This window comes from Atractosteus spatula, chromosome 11, assembly GCF_055471065.1.
Source record: "Atractosteus spatula isolate fAtrSpa1 chromosome 11, fAtrSpa1.hap1, whole genome shotgun sequence".
Lineage (NCBI taxonomy): Eukaryota > Metazoa > Chordata > Actinopteri > Semionotiformes > Lepisosteidae > Atractosteus > Atractosteus spatula.
The window spans coordinates 47,037,057-47,049,835 of record NC_142716.1 but is presented as its reverse complement, the minus strand read 5'-3'; the positions used below and the strand labels follow the sequence as shown (position 1 = coordinate 47,049,835).

The 12,779-nt window shown below is 41.5% G+C and overlaps 2 protein-coding genes across 3 annotated transcripts in view; one reads left to right on the top strand and one right to left on the bottom strand.

Moving 5' to 3' along the window:
* stx8 (syntaxin 8) overlaps window positions 1-7,621 on the top strand; it is a 52,903-nt gene extending 45,282 nt beyond the window's left edge. The window contains exon 8 of one of the 2 annotated variants that reach the window (XM_088927982.1): window positions 7,057-7,621. In XM_088927982.1, the coding sequence (XP_088784108.1) occupies window positions 7,057-7,124 (68 nt within the window). In that variant the 3' untranslated portion in view covers window positions 7,125-7,621. The remainder of the gene's footprint in view (window positions 1-7,056) is intronic. The other variant, XM_088927983.1, reaches the window with a different exon arrangement.
* An 889-nt stretch (window positions 7,622-8,510) lies between these two features.
* Window positions 8,511-12,779, bottom strand: part of ntn1a (netrin 1a) — a 76,523-nt gene continuing 72,254 nt past the window's right edge. The window contains exon 7 of the mRNA XM_088928267.1: window positions 8,511-12,752. Coding sequence (XP_088784393.1) covers window positions 12,424-12,752 — 329 coding nt within the window. The 3' untranslated portion in view covers window positions 8,511-12,423. The remainder of the gene's footprint in view (window positions 12,753-12,779) is intronic.

Sequence of the window (12,779 nt, the reverse complement as noted above, 5' to 3'; positions counted from 1 at the left end):
TAGGACTTTTTACTCATAGTCATTTCAGCCCGTAATGGCATAGAAGTGCGAAACTGCATCAACAGTTGAAGCAAGGGAGTAGTCTAGAGATGCCAGAATGTCCAAGTCCAGACTGGAATTCAGCCAAGGTGCCAGGGATAACACCTCAACTTCAGAGCTATCACATGGGATCTCTGATGACCTCAGAACCTCATGTCTTGGATGAAGAACGCACCTGCCTCTGTCACTGTAGTGAGGCACTAGTGTGGACATTGTGGTCCATAGTAAAGAGGGCCACATACTGTACACCACTTAGAACAGGATATAGGATCCTGGTTTTCCTGAAAGGTCTCAGATCCCAGTACTGACCAGGCACAGCCATCTTTCCTTGCTCTTCTGATGCAATCAGGCTACAAGGTATACTGTACACTACTTGTACTTCTACACTGCTGTCTTAACATTGCCTCTGACCTAGTATCATGGCAGTGGCTTCATTTCATGGGGGGTAAGGGTGGGGGGGTGCGTACCCCACTTGCATATAGTTTACAGTGAAAAGAGGATCTTTGAACTTAGGGAGACAAAAACAGGCTTAGATTAACCTTTTTAATAGCCTTTAAGCTCGCCCTGACCAAAATTAAAAGTTGAGGCAGTCTTTAAAAAGTTAAATGAAGTCTCTTTCACAGAGTCATTTCCCCCGCTCAGAAAAGAGAGGATTTCTGATACCAGATTAGCCTTGTGGCGCAAAATTAATGGGCACCAAAGGGCCCCGGGATTTGTGGCATGAGTTTCCCAGGGTTTAATCATCTCATAAAGCTGCTCAATGCAGCTCCTTTTCCTCCAATAATCTACTTATCCAGCAATTTGCCACTCCTGCGGCGTGGAATCTCACAGGTTGTTTGCATCTCAAGTAGCCCTGAATTGTTTGGGCTTTTGAAGGCGGATGCTTGCGAGTTAATTGTAGCGGCTGGGACTAATGATTCCCATGTTCACAGGCAGGTTAAATGAGGGAAACAGGAGGCTCCAAAAAACCCGGCTTTATTCTTGGAGGGTCTTTATGGGCGTCTTCCTTGCTTTTCTCCCTTTTTTCCTTTCTTTCTCGTTTGAAAGGCTGCAGAAGAGCTTCTGCATCAAGTGCACGGACTGAGTTTCAGAAAAGAAGTCAGCTTGCAGTTGCAAAATTTTTCTGAATGATTTAGTTGGTTCTTCATGGACTCCCTTTGCTTGAGTCACCGAGTTTAAGGTGTGTGGGAATGAACCCCCCAAATCGGGGGTCTGTCTTGCGAAGCTTTTACAGATTTATGTATCGGTTGGTTATTGATCACTGCTCTAGAAGTTCTAAAGAAGACTTCTGTCCGATGAGAATTAAAAGGAGAGTAGACTAAAAGCAGGCTACACGGTAACTAATATTTTTCCAGTGTATGCTTCTCATAGACGTAACAAACTGCTTAAAACAAGAGGCAGGGAGGTTAAATTGTGGTGCGCTATACTTGCTGGGGGAGGGAGCAAAAACACACTACGAGAACCTAGCTTGGGGAATTCCGCAATCCTAGGCCTGTCTGCCCCGATCCAAGACCGTGAAGGACAAATTAACCCCAATTTAATTGATGGGGCTGTAAAAATTCAGCCTGAGGTTTCACCTTACAAATCTGTCAGCTGATGACTGTGATTTTCCTGCTAAATTATTCATGTTCTGTGTAATTGGTTTGTTTTAACTCCGCAACACCCAGTGAACAAAATACAAAAGTGCTTTTATAACAGGAAGGTGTTATTCTTTTAAATTGCTTGCTTAATGTATCTGCCTGTGCATTTTTTTATTTTAAAATGGGGTAGTTAAGGGAAAGGCAGGCAGTGTGTGGTTCATTCCATCATTCCAGTGATGCTGGTGTAGTGGTGGGATCAGTTTGGCAATACTATTGTGGGGGTTGTAACAGGATTACAATTAGTAAAATGATGGCTAATCATGTTAACACAAAACTTGACTCTTTCTTAAAGGCCAATAGAACCTTTTGCGCAGCCGAGGGACAATACGAAAGGGGAAGGGAAGAGGGGGGTTCACAATTGCTCCTTTTTTCTTTTCTTTCCTTTCTCTTTTGTCCATCAGATTTGATTTGTAGAAGCAATGCGCCAGCCCGGTGAATAGGGAGTCTGCATGCCTCCTTCTACAGCTCTGGGTGGTCATTTTGACTTTGACATGGAAATGGAAGGCACTGCTGCCTCGATTTGAAGAGCCAGAGGCTTTAATCTGTTTGGCCTGCAGACGTGACCGTTGTCGGTAAGCCACACAAGCCAGGTCAGAAGTAGCTTACTTAGTTACTTAGGAGGGTGATGACAGTTCTCCCAAAAGCCAAGACGAAGGAAGGGAGAGGGGTGTTTAATCCTGTTCTGTGCTATGATGTCCGATACCAAAATCAAAACTGGAGTGTGGCCCTCTTCACTATGAGTGAGAGAACGGAGAGAATAGATTCTTCAGACATGGGGACTTTTACTGTGTCTCTTGTATCTTCAGTGTCTTCTGCAGGTTTACTCTAAGCTGTTATTTGTTTCTGGCAGGTGAAGGGGCAGACTTTTTTCCCCCGCTAGATCCAACAGTATAGCATTGAATATTACATTTTGATGTCCAGTATACAGTATGCTCCAACGAACCTTGCTCAATCCAGATGTTAGACCCTTTTTCCCTCCTCAACAAATCAGTGTCTTGAAAAGGGGTGAATCCTTGGTAAAGTGATGAGAACATAAGGACGTTAGAAACAGAGGCCGTTAGAATGGAGAGGCCATCTGACGCATTTAGCTTGTTCGGTAGTTAGTAGTTAATGGATCCAAAGATCTCATCCAACCATTTTTTGAAAGAAGCCAGGGTATTGGCTCCAACAACAACAAGACTTGACAGGTTGTTTCGTTCTCCTACAACCCTTTGTGTAAAGAAGTGCCTCCTGGTCTCAGTTTTGAATGCACTTTTACATAATTTCTGCACGTGCCCTCTGGTTTGGGCTAGAAACCTGTAAGCCAGTGAGTGTGTAAGGACATAAGGTCTAATATTGGTTGAACTTTCCGCAGTCATCACGGGAATCCTGCTTTGTGCTTGTCTGTCTGTGCTTGCTCGTGATCGGGATATTTTTTTTTTGCTTGCTATGCCACTAAATTCTCTCTGCTTTTATTTTGCTCTTCGGCATCGTGCACCAAAAATCTATCCTCTATCTATCTGTCCAGTTTCTTTTTGCCTGTTGGAGTAATTCATACAATCCCTTTTGTGTTTTTAGCTGCTTGGTCTAAAAACTCCTGGTTTCACAGCAATAGCAACATGCCTCCCAGATATTTTAGACCCACATACACCACATGAAGCCCAGTGGGTTTCTTGAGGACTCCCCAGCTAGTGACTCCCCTATAGTGTCTTCCTATAGGCTACTTGTGTATGGGCAGCGAGAGCTTGAAAATAAAGAGAATATTAACTAATCTGAAAATATGAACTGAAAATAAACAAAAAAGCTTAATTTGATATAATAGTGGACAAGCTGAGTAAGCCGAGAACACTTTGTGTAGTGGAAGCTGGCTGACAACTTTCAGAATTGCAGCGATGCATGAGTTTAAAACCTGTGCCAGATTTCTTCCAGACAGCTGAATGCTATTTGAATTAGTGCTTTCTGCATTCTCCTGTGCCTGGCTAGGTTAAGGCAACTACTTGGCAAGAGATTAGTAAAATTGCCATGCAAAACTACACACAAGAGCAAAAAAATGAAGGATTTAGGCTTGACACATTCCTTTCTAGAAACATGTGACGAGGTATCCAGGACAATTCTTGCCAACTCATCAAAGAGGTTTTATGAAAAAAATGCAAAACAGCTGCTGAGGCTTTTTAAAGTTTCAAATATTAGGGAAACTGTAACAAACTGATAATCCTTTCATACTGCCTTTTTACTTAAAAACGGCCAAATTCATGTGAATGTTTAACATAATATACTGCCTGAGTTTTTTTCTCTCAATTTATGTCATCCTGTTATTTTAGTGTTATAGATTGGTTCACAGAGCATATAGCCAGAAGAGACCCAAACAGTTAGATATTGATACAGGGGACCCTTTCTGGCAGAAAAAAAAGATTTCTTCATGGGTAAACCATGGAAAAAAATGCCAAGCCTGTATCAGATTTCAGGTTCCACAAAAATTAAAAGTTTAGATTTGGTGTGGGTTGGGCTTAGTAGCTCTTTCTGTGAAGAAAGAGCTCTTGGGTACAGCAGCAGCTCTGAAATAAGGATTACTTACCTTTCAAAGTATATAAAGTACATAGCGTGTCAATAGGACCATCAGACTTTCTGCATGGTGAAACAGTGGTTAGGGTTCTGAATTTGTAACCAGGAGGTTGTGGGTTCAAATCCACATGAGACTGCTGTTGTACCCTTGAGCTAGATACTTCAGCTGTGTTGTTTCAGGGAAATATCCAGCCTTTTAAACTGATGCAAATGTATGTTATCTTGAATAAAAGCGTCAACCCAATAAATGAGTAAAGTCCTCGACTTGGAAGACCAGAGCTGCGAAGTGGGCGAAAAAGTCGAGACTTCATGTCGGTGGGGAAAAAAAGTGTTACCTTATAATTCCACGTTTCACCATTAATGGGATCAGCGCGACCTTATAAAAACATTTCCAAAATCTATCCTTCATTCTTCGCAACAGCGCAGGCAGGACTTGACCGCAGGGTGACATTACGACCGCTATCTGGTCTGTCACTGACAAAAGAAAACTGTTGCCAACTGGAAAAACGGAAAACAAGATTCCTACATCCGATATTCCCCTCCCAAAGCAGATTGCGGAAAGCTTCTGTTGTTTGGAGATGCTTGGTTTCGTTAAACAGTGGGTGTAATAACAGGACTGTAATTGCTTAGTTGGTTGTGGTAATTGCTTATGGAACTTGGCTGCCTTTTGTCAGCTGGAAGCGAAATGATGGTCCAGTCATTTAAGTGCTGGCTTCTGTCTTCAGATTCCACTGCATTTCCCAAATACTGTTCAGTCTAACCTTGCACAGCCCTTCTCTTTTGTGGTGGCATAGGTTTAAATTGACCTTTTATCCCAGTGTAGTGCCTTTTTCTGCACCTGTAACTGTAAAGTATGATTGGTTGTCCTTAAGGAGTTGAACATTAATAGAAGGAAGTTGTGAGTGGTATATGTTGTGCTACACAGTGTACTACACCAACCTAAATCAATTCTCCTAAGCCTGAAAGGTTCCTGTTAGAAGCATGAGAGCAATATTTGATGTCCCGATGTAGCATATATTCATCCAGCCGGTCCGTGTGTGCAGCTGTGTGACGAGGGAAGCTGTGAAGCTGTGTGAGGCATGGTCGCAGCCAGCACTCTGTGACAGTCGAGTCACTGACTGGCCATGCCAGCGCCAGCTCTCTTTCCTCTCTTATGCAAGGGGGAGCTGTCACAACAAGACATATTTATGACAGAGTTACTGGATGCCTTTGTAATGCCACTTGAATTGTTGCCAGACATTAAAACCCCTTCGTTTCCCATGGGCTCCCCAACCGAGAATGAGTGGATATTTTACAGTAAATATTGGCATGCCATAAAACATGCATTTAACACTGGGCTTGACAGCTAACAGTGACTGCATTGTGTGATCAATGCAAAAAATTGTCTTTTATGGCTTTTTTTCCCCTTGTGCAGCTGTACAAAAGGGAATTAAGATTGTTTTGCCACATTCTTCTGCTGTGCTCTTCTCTTCTGGGTGCCCTGAAAAACACATTCGGGTTCCAGTCTGGAGATAAGTCTGTATATTGGGAAAAAAAGCATTGGGGTTGGGTTAACTCGTATTACCGTAACAAGTACTGATTTTGTGCTTATAATGGGCTGAGGATTAATAAATTCATGAAGAACTTATCATTTGATTTTTTTTACAATGAATGTTAATGCTTCCAGTTGAAAAGAATTTGAATATGTCTGGATCTGTTCGTGTCTGCTTTTCTTTTCTGTGAACAGAGCTAGCAACACAAGCTGTAAGTAAGCCATGGCGATATGTCAAACACATTGACGGACTGAAGCACTATGTGTTTAGTGTCAACATTAGGGTTATGGTCAGAGTGGGCTGCTGTTTTACATGATTTTACACTGGTTAAGGCTGCCAGAAAGCTAGAAAGCTATCAGATCTAGGTGGATCTAGAGGCTAGAGGTGTAGCTGCCTCCATGACAAAGTTGGGAAATAAAAAGCATGCAAGCCCGTGGATCACTGACTTTTCTGAGATGAGGGGCAACAGTGCTATCATGACCGCATGCTGTGATCACAGTGGTTTTGGAAATTAATGTCCTAATTTATTTCATGCTCAAATTGTGTTGTCTGTAGTTACCATAACGGAACTCTAAATCTGGAAAAAAGTCTGGAAAATATTGTGATCTTCCCTGTTCCTTTGGAGGGACCCCCCTCCCCTCCCCCACGCACACACACACAGCTCCAGACCTCAGTTCCCAGAAAATGACGATACAGTTCTCCACCCAGAGCTGTTCTGTTCTCCACCACCAAGACGTCGTAGTGAGAGTGAAAGAAGTAAACAAGGCAATCACTTAATTGCCCAGTGTAAGTCTCTGTTGCCTGCAATTAGCAGTTGTGGACTGTAGGATAATAACGGAGATTTCCTTATCCTTTAAATTTGTCTGTCAGTGGCCCTCAAGCATGGAAATTTGTTGTACTGTAGCATGTGGCAATGTTGGTATGATTTGCTGGCTTTGGCTGGTGTTACTACCTTCCATTGTCTTCAGTCCATATATAACCAAGCCATTTTATTTCGCTTATTTGTTTTCTTTTTCATGATAAACCATTTTTTCGTTTCAGGTCTGATGCTTCATTGTTGTAGACAGCATTTGAGTAACTGTGTAAAGACTTCTTTGCTAATGGGTATAGCGTCCTGGGAGGCAAAACCACTGTGTTGCACAGGAACACAATTTGGCTTCTCCCATGTGAAATAAAGCATGCTAGCAAGGAGCTCATTGTGCAACCTTGGTTGCACCACAGTGCATCTGAATTTCTTGCCTGTTGTTTATTTAACATTAAACTCTGTTCTTTAATCCTCTTTTGTTTCTGTTTTCCTCTTTCAGGAATGCTAGTGGTGATTGTGTTGCTGCTAATTGCCATTGTGGTAGTTGCTGTGTGGCCAACTAAATAATGTGGAGGTTATGTGCAGCTCTTTGTCAGACGGGCTGGGTGTGGGATGAAGACTTTTCCATTTTGCACTTTGTACTTTTTGGCTTTTGATTCATGAGAGAAATACCTTCATTCAGGTGATTCGGGTCATATAGTTCTGGCATCTGTGCCATTTAGATTTGTAAGAATTTGTGTTTTTTTTCCTCTAAAAAAAGTATTCTATTGTGAAGAATAACTTTGATCAGCCTTACAGCAGGACTCTTTTTTACCAGACGCACTGCAGTTCTGTCTCATCTGAATTAACAGGTTGTTAATACCGCTGGTTCAGAAATACAGTATTAGCAAATATTTACACTACAGCTGTCACATGTTATTATCAGTTGCAAATGGAATTTTATATTGTTTATAAAGTAATATAAGCCAAGAACAATAACACTGTGTTGCAAACTAACTGTTTTACTTTACTGTGAATCAAAGGATATCAATGGCTGTAATTTCTAATAAATGACATTAACAAAACCTTGGTGTCTGTGCTTCTTTGTACAGTTTCCCCAGAGCCCACTCAGGCTAGTCAGATATGACTAGATGTCTTCTGACTTCTACTTCTGCTCCTCCCCATGAGAGGTCTTACAAGATACTCTTGACGCTTGAAGCTCAATTTCTAGTCTTGTTTTTTTCAAATTTGTAGGTTTGCCAAATGAAATATTTAATTAGGACAGACTGGATGTTTTGGGTTTTTTATGTTTATTAGATACTGCTGGGTGAGTGTTTGATCTGAGAAATCTGTTCAGAGAATAGTGGTATTGGCTGAACTATGATCGTGGTGGGCAATAAGGGAGAGTTTAGCAATGAGGGCAGTGGGTGGAAACCAGGGTGAAAAGCCCTTGACCTCTGTCTCCAGAGGCCAGAGCCCAAACCCAGTTGAAGTGCTGTTTTTATCATTGTTCATAGAACTGGCTGCACTTAGGACCCCATGCGGATTTTCACTCGGTTGGAAATTTAACAGTAAATTCTTTGTAAAGTAAGGAAATCATACACCTACATGCTCTCTCTGGTCCCCTTGAATTGTGCAGATTGCTCTGTCGCCTTTATTGTCCGTTCTCGTATTTCAATCTGATTTTCAATGCCTCCCTATGTTTGTACTTGGAAGATAAAAATGGGCTCCTGAATTTGGGCTATTTGCTTCTCATTTTTTTTAAACTTGTTGTTTTAAAAAGAGTGTAGACGGATTACTGGCCACTGTATTGCACAAATCACTGCTTGAGAGTGTGTTGAAGGATTTTTACAGTTATGTTTTCCTTCTTCTGTGCACAGTTTCCTAAAGGAAAGCAAGATTGGGGAAAATCGAGTCCACCCAGTTCTGAGATCTTGACAGTCCTACTTAGCTTCCCACAGAAAAACACATAGTTAGGTTTACAGGAGTTTATTTAAACTGAATTCTGAATTTAGTTCTATCAGGTTGGTGCTCAGTAGTTACAAATTCCTTCCCTAATCACAGCCATCTACCAAATGAAAAAAAAAGACAATAAAATCCACATTGTTTCATGTGTCATTAAATATATTCATATATAATAACCATAATATATTAGTATGCATTGTAGAGAAACATTGCAGAATAATGCAATGGCCACAACTAAACAACATTTACAATTCAAGGTATCAACCAAACAAAAGGTCCGACAGGTCTGTGTTGAGTAAACATGCAATCGTGAGTCTGTTTTTTTTTACAATGTGTTGGTATTCAATCTAAAGTTTACATCACAGGGCTGCTATATATAAAAACAACAACTTGCTTGGTTCAATATCTGTCGGGCAGTGGGCACATTTATATTTTACACACACGGATGCTGATGCACAGGAGCTTGAACGACACTGTTCATTGACAAACCTTCACTGCTGCTCTCAGGCTACAGCCTCCTGCACGGCTGACTGTCATGTCTGTTTGCAAATTTCCATCATTTCAGTCCAGTATGGAAACCATTCTGTGTGCCCACGAGGAGCATCTGGATTCATTTGTAATTTTAGAGGAAACCCTGCCATTTAGATTCCCCAATTATCCCCACAGAGTAGAAAGAGAGTGCCACTTTTTATTTTTATCTAGCCTAATTAAATTTGACATTGCTTGCTTTATTTTTTTCTGAAATAACGCTCGTGAAGCTCTCGTCGCCGTGTTGCCGTTGTGTTTCGCAACTGAAGCAGCTGCACATCTTAGCCGCGGAGTGGAGGAACAGGACAAGTTGCGTCAGTGTTGGGTGGCGTCTGGGTCATGTCCTCACGTTGTCGGAGGTCCGACATGTATAATGGTTGTATACGTCCGAAACCATTTGCATCCATTGAAAAAAGATTTCAAACGGAATTAACTTGTATGGAATGGTAAACACTATGACATTTTTTGTAGAAAGAGACATGCTTGCACCTTAAAGTAGTGCATCGCTAGCAGACTGCATAAGCTAATAATTCAGTTTCTATTGCAGTAATTACTTTTCTTGAATTAGCTTGTGTTTGCTGAAGAACAGCATGTCTGAAGTGCAGTAGGACATCCTGCTTGTGCTGGTCAGGTGTTTGTGAACGCGAGTTCTCAAATCCCGACACAGCTATACGTGAAGTGAAAAAAATCTAAAGAGATGTCGACTGTCTGTTGCGGTAAAAACTCTTCCACAGGGGAGTTCATCCGTATAGTAAATACCATGAGCTGTAGGGTCTCAGTCAGGCTGTAATACAGGGGAAATTACATAAAATATATTTCACACAGCTGCCAATCTTAATTAAAGTTGTTCTGTCACAGATAAGATATCTTTGACATATCCAAAGAGTTTTCAAGCTTTGGACTACTGCACCTCAAAAATATTTTGGCTTGAGAATCAGGTGGTCTTGAATATCATTTCATGTATTAAGGGTAACATTAAAAAAATATTCATCTGCCGTCCAAAAGACACGCAGAAGCTCGTCTCGTATGCTTATCTAGAAATTAATTTAGTCCTTCTTGGCATTGCTGATAAGGTGTATTTGAAGTTGTAGTTTGGTGGATATTTGACTGCTTTCACCTTTCAACAGTTCAGGGAAAAGCCCCAGGAGTTTTCCCTTCTTCCGACTCAGTAGTACAATATGAGTTCACAGTCCTGTCGGATCACAAAATGGGAAAGACAGGTATACTTTCTATTTTCGTTTTTTATAATCTACAGTATTTTAAAAATTCTGGTTAATAATTTTCATATATAAACTAGTTAAGGTTTTACATAAAAATACTAGCTATACAAATAACATTTTTAAGGGCCTGTAACCCATCTTTTTAGAGTACCAAATAATCTCTGCACCTTTTTCAAAAGACTATCACATATTCACTGTACTGTCGTTTCACGAAAAACTGAATTTGTACTTGTAATACATCATAGCAACAGTAATAGGTTTACTGCTATAAGTAATAAGTGTACATCCTTTTTGCCTGTCTGAAGCTACAATGGGGCCTGTAGTGGTTTGTGTATGGTTCATTCTGTATCAGTTAGTGTGTTGTTTCTTCATGATCTGCAGAAGACGTTTGTCTCTGGAAGTGAAAACTACTGTAAATATCTTTGTGCCGATGCATTTGTATTTTTAATCATGTTGGAAGGATTTATTGTTTATTCTGTTGCTCCTCGGAAGAATTTGAGACAGGCGGTGAATATTTCGGGGGGAAAGGTCAGAGAAGTGTTTTTAACTTTTTCACAGAAGGATTGCCACAGACTGACAGACATTGTTTCATTTTTTTTCTTCATTTCAAAATTTGTCAGCCCCTTTCAGACAGCTATGCAAGTAAAAAATTGGATTTCAAAAAGATGCATGGCGGTTTTTAGTGACATTAGCAGAAGATTGATGGTTCAAGAAATGTCTGTAACTGACGGCTTTGTGGTTTTTGCTCAGTGACTCCAAAGAGATCAGTTGAGCTATCCATTATCTTCTCACAGGTGGGCAATAACAAAAACAATTGAACAAAATCTCAAAGAAAAACAGCAGCGCAGGTCTTGAGAAGTGGACTGGTAAAGGAGAATAGCTCTAAGTGTGTGTTTTCCTTAGCTGACCACAACCTTGATTGTCTACCAAACTGTTTTAGTGACCTACAGAAGAGGCCTGTCTGTTTTCTTGTAGAAAATCAGAGAACACGTCATGAATATTTTTTTCTTTTCCTGCAGTGAATTTGAAATATACAGACAAGAAACATTGCTTACACGGTATATATAGTCAAGAGATCGGTGAAGAACACTGAAACGTATACATAATATAAATTTATAAGTGCATCTTGAGCCACCCATACAAACACTGCACTACTTTCTAAAGTGGTGGATGGATATCATAAGTTACAGTTTAGTCTGTTTTTTGAAGTTGTCAGAATGTGTGAATGCCTGTTGAAGGCATCGGTATAAAAAAATATGGGCATCTTGATCAGTTTACCACCCTTGTACTAGTATTTCACATATTAATTGGGCAGTAGAAACGTCAGGTTTAACTTGACAACAGCGTTCTGATCTCAAGTTGAAACTCGGTCAAGAGTTTGTCTACTTCTGCTTACCAAAACCCATCTTCCCCAACATAGACTTATGGCACTTTAATAATCTTAACACAGAGTGAAGTATCATATTTTGAGGTATTGTCCACAAAGAGCAGTTCCACAAAAGGTACTGGCAGGCTTTTGAACAGCTGCAGTACAAAATACATGACTTTTTTTTTTTCTGTTACAAGATACTGAACGCAGGAACCACAACAAAAAAAGCTTAGTTTTACTACACTACTAAAGTGTTAACACTTTCCTTGTTGTGAGTTTACACAGTTTCACGTGGCCAGGCTGGCCACCTGGCCATCACCCGAAATGTGCCACCAGTTCTTCTCCCCTACCCCCACCACCCCTGTCACCTTAACAGCTCTGTTCACGTACAAAGCCCAAAAAAGGGAGAAAATGGGAGCCCCCCTGCATTTGGAACAGAAACAGCTAGACAGTAGCTTGGCTTTTTTTAGCTGTACTGAAATGTCTGTTCAAAATGTACTGGATATATTTACTCCCCTCCTCCTCCCCCTACCCCTCAGAGAAAAAAAAACATCCAAAAGGCTTTATATAGTTGTAATATTAGGTGCAAACTCGGCAAATCCAAAAAAAAAAATCTCGAAGGAAAAACGAACACACAAAAAAAAACCCCACAACTGCAAAGTGAGCTCCTTCACAAAGTTCCTAAAAATCATCCTAATATTCTCTTCATGCGTCTACTCAAAAGCAGCAACGTTCAGCCTCGCTCTCTCCCCCTCCTCCTGTCTCTCTCCATCCGTGTTCCTCCGCTCCCGGTTCCCGCCATCCCTTAGGCCTTCTTGCACTTCCCTTTCTTCTCCCGCTGCTGGAACTTCCTCAGCCTGCGGGCCCACGTGTCCCTCCACTGGATGACCAGGCTGCCCTTATCGGCCACCACGCCGCTCTGGTCCGGGGAGTCGTCGTCGTTGCCCAGGAGCAGGTACTTCTTGCCCGGCTTGATTTTGGGGCACTTGCAGGCCACGTCCTTGGCGCGCACCCACAGGAACTGGTCCCCGCGCCGGATGCGGTTCTCCCCCTGCTTGTAGACCGAGATGATGTTCACGGTGAACTTCCACCACTCGCCGGCCTTGTCTGCCTTCAGGATGTGCACTTGCACGGCTGCGGCGCACCAGGCCGGAGCAGGCA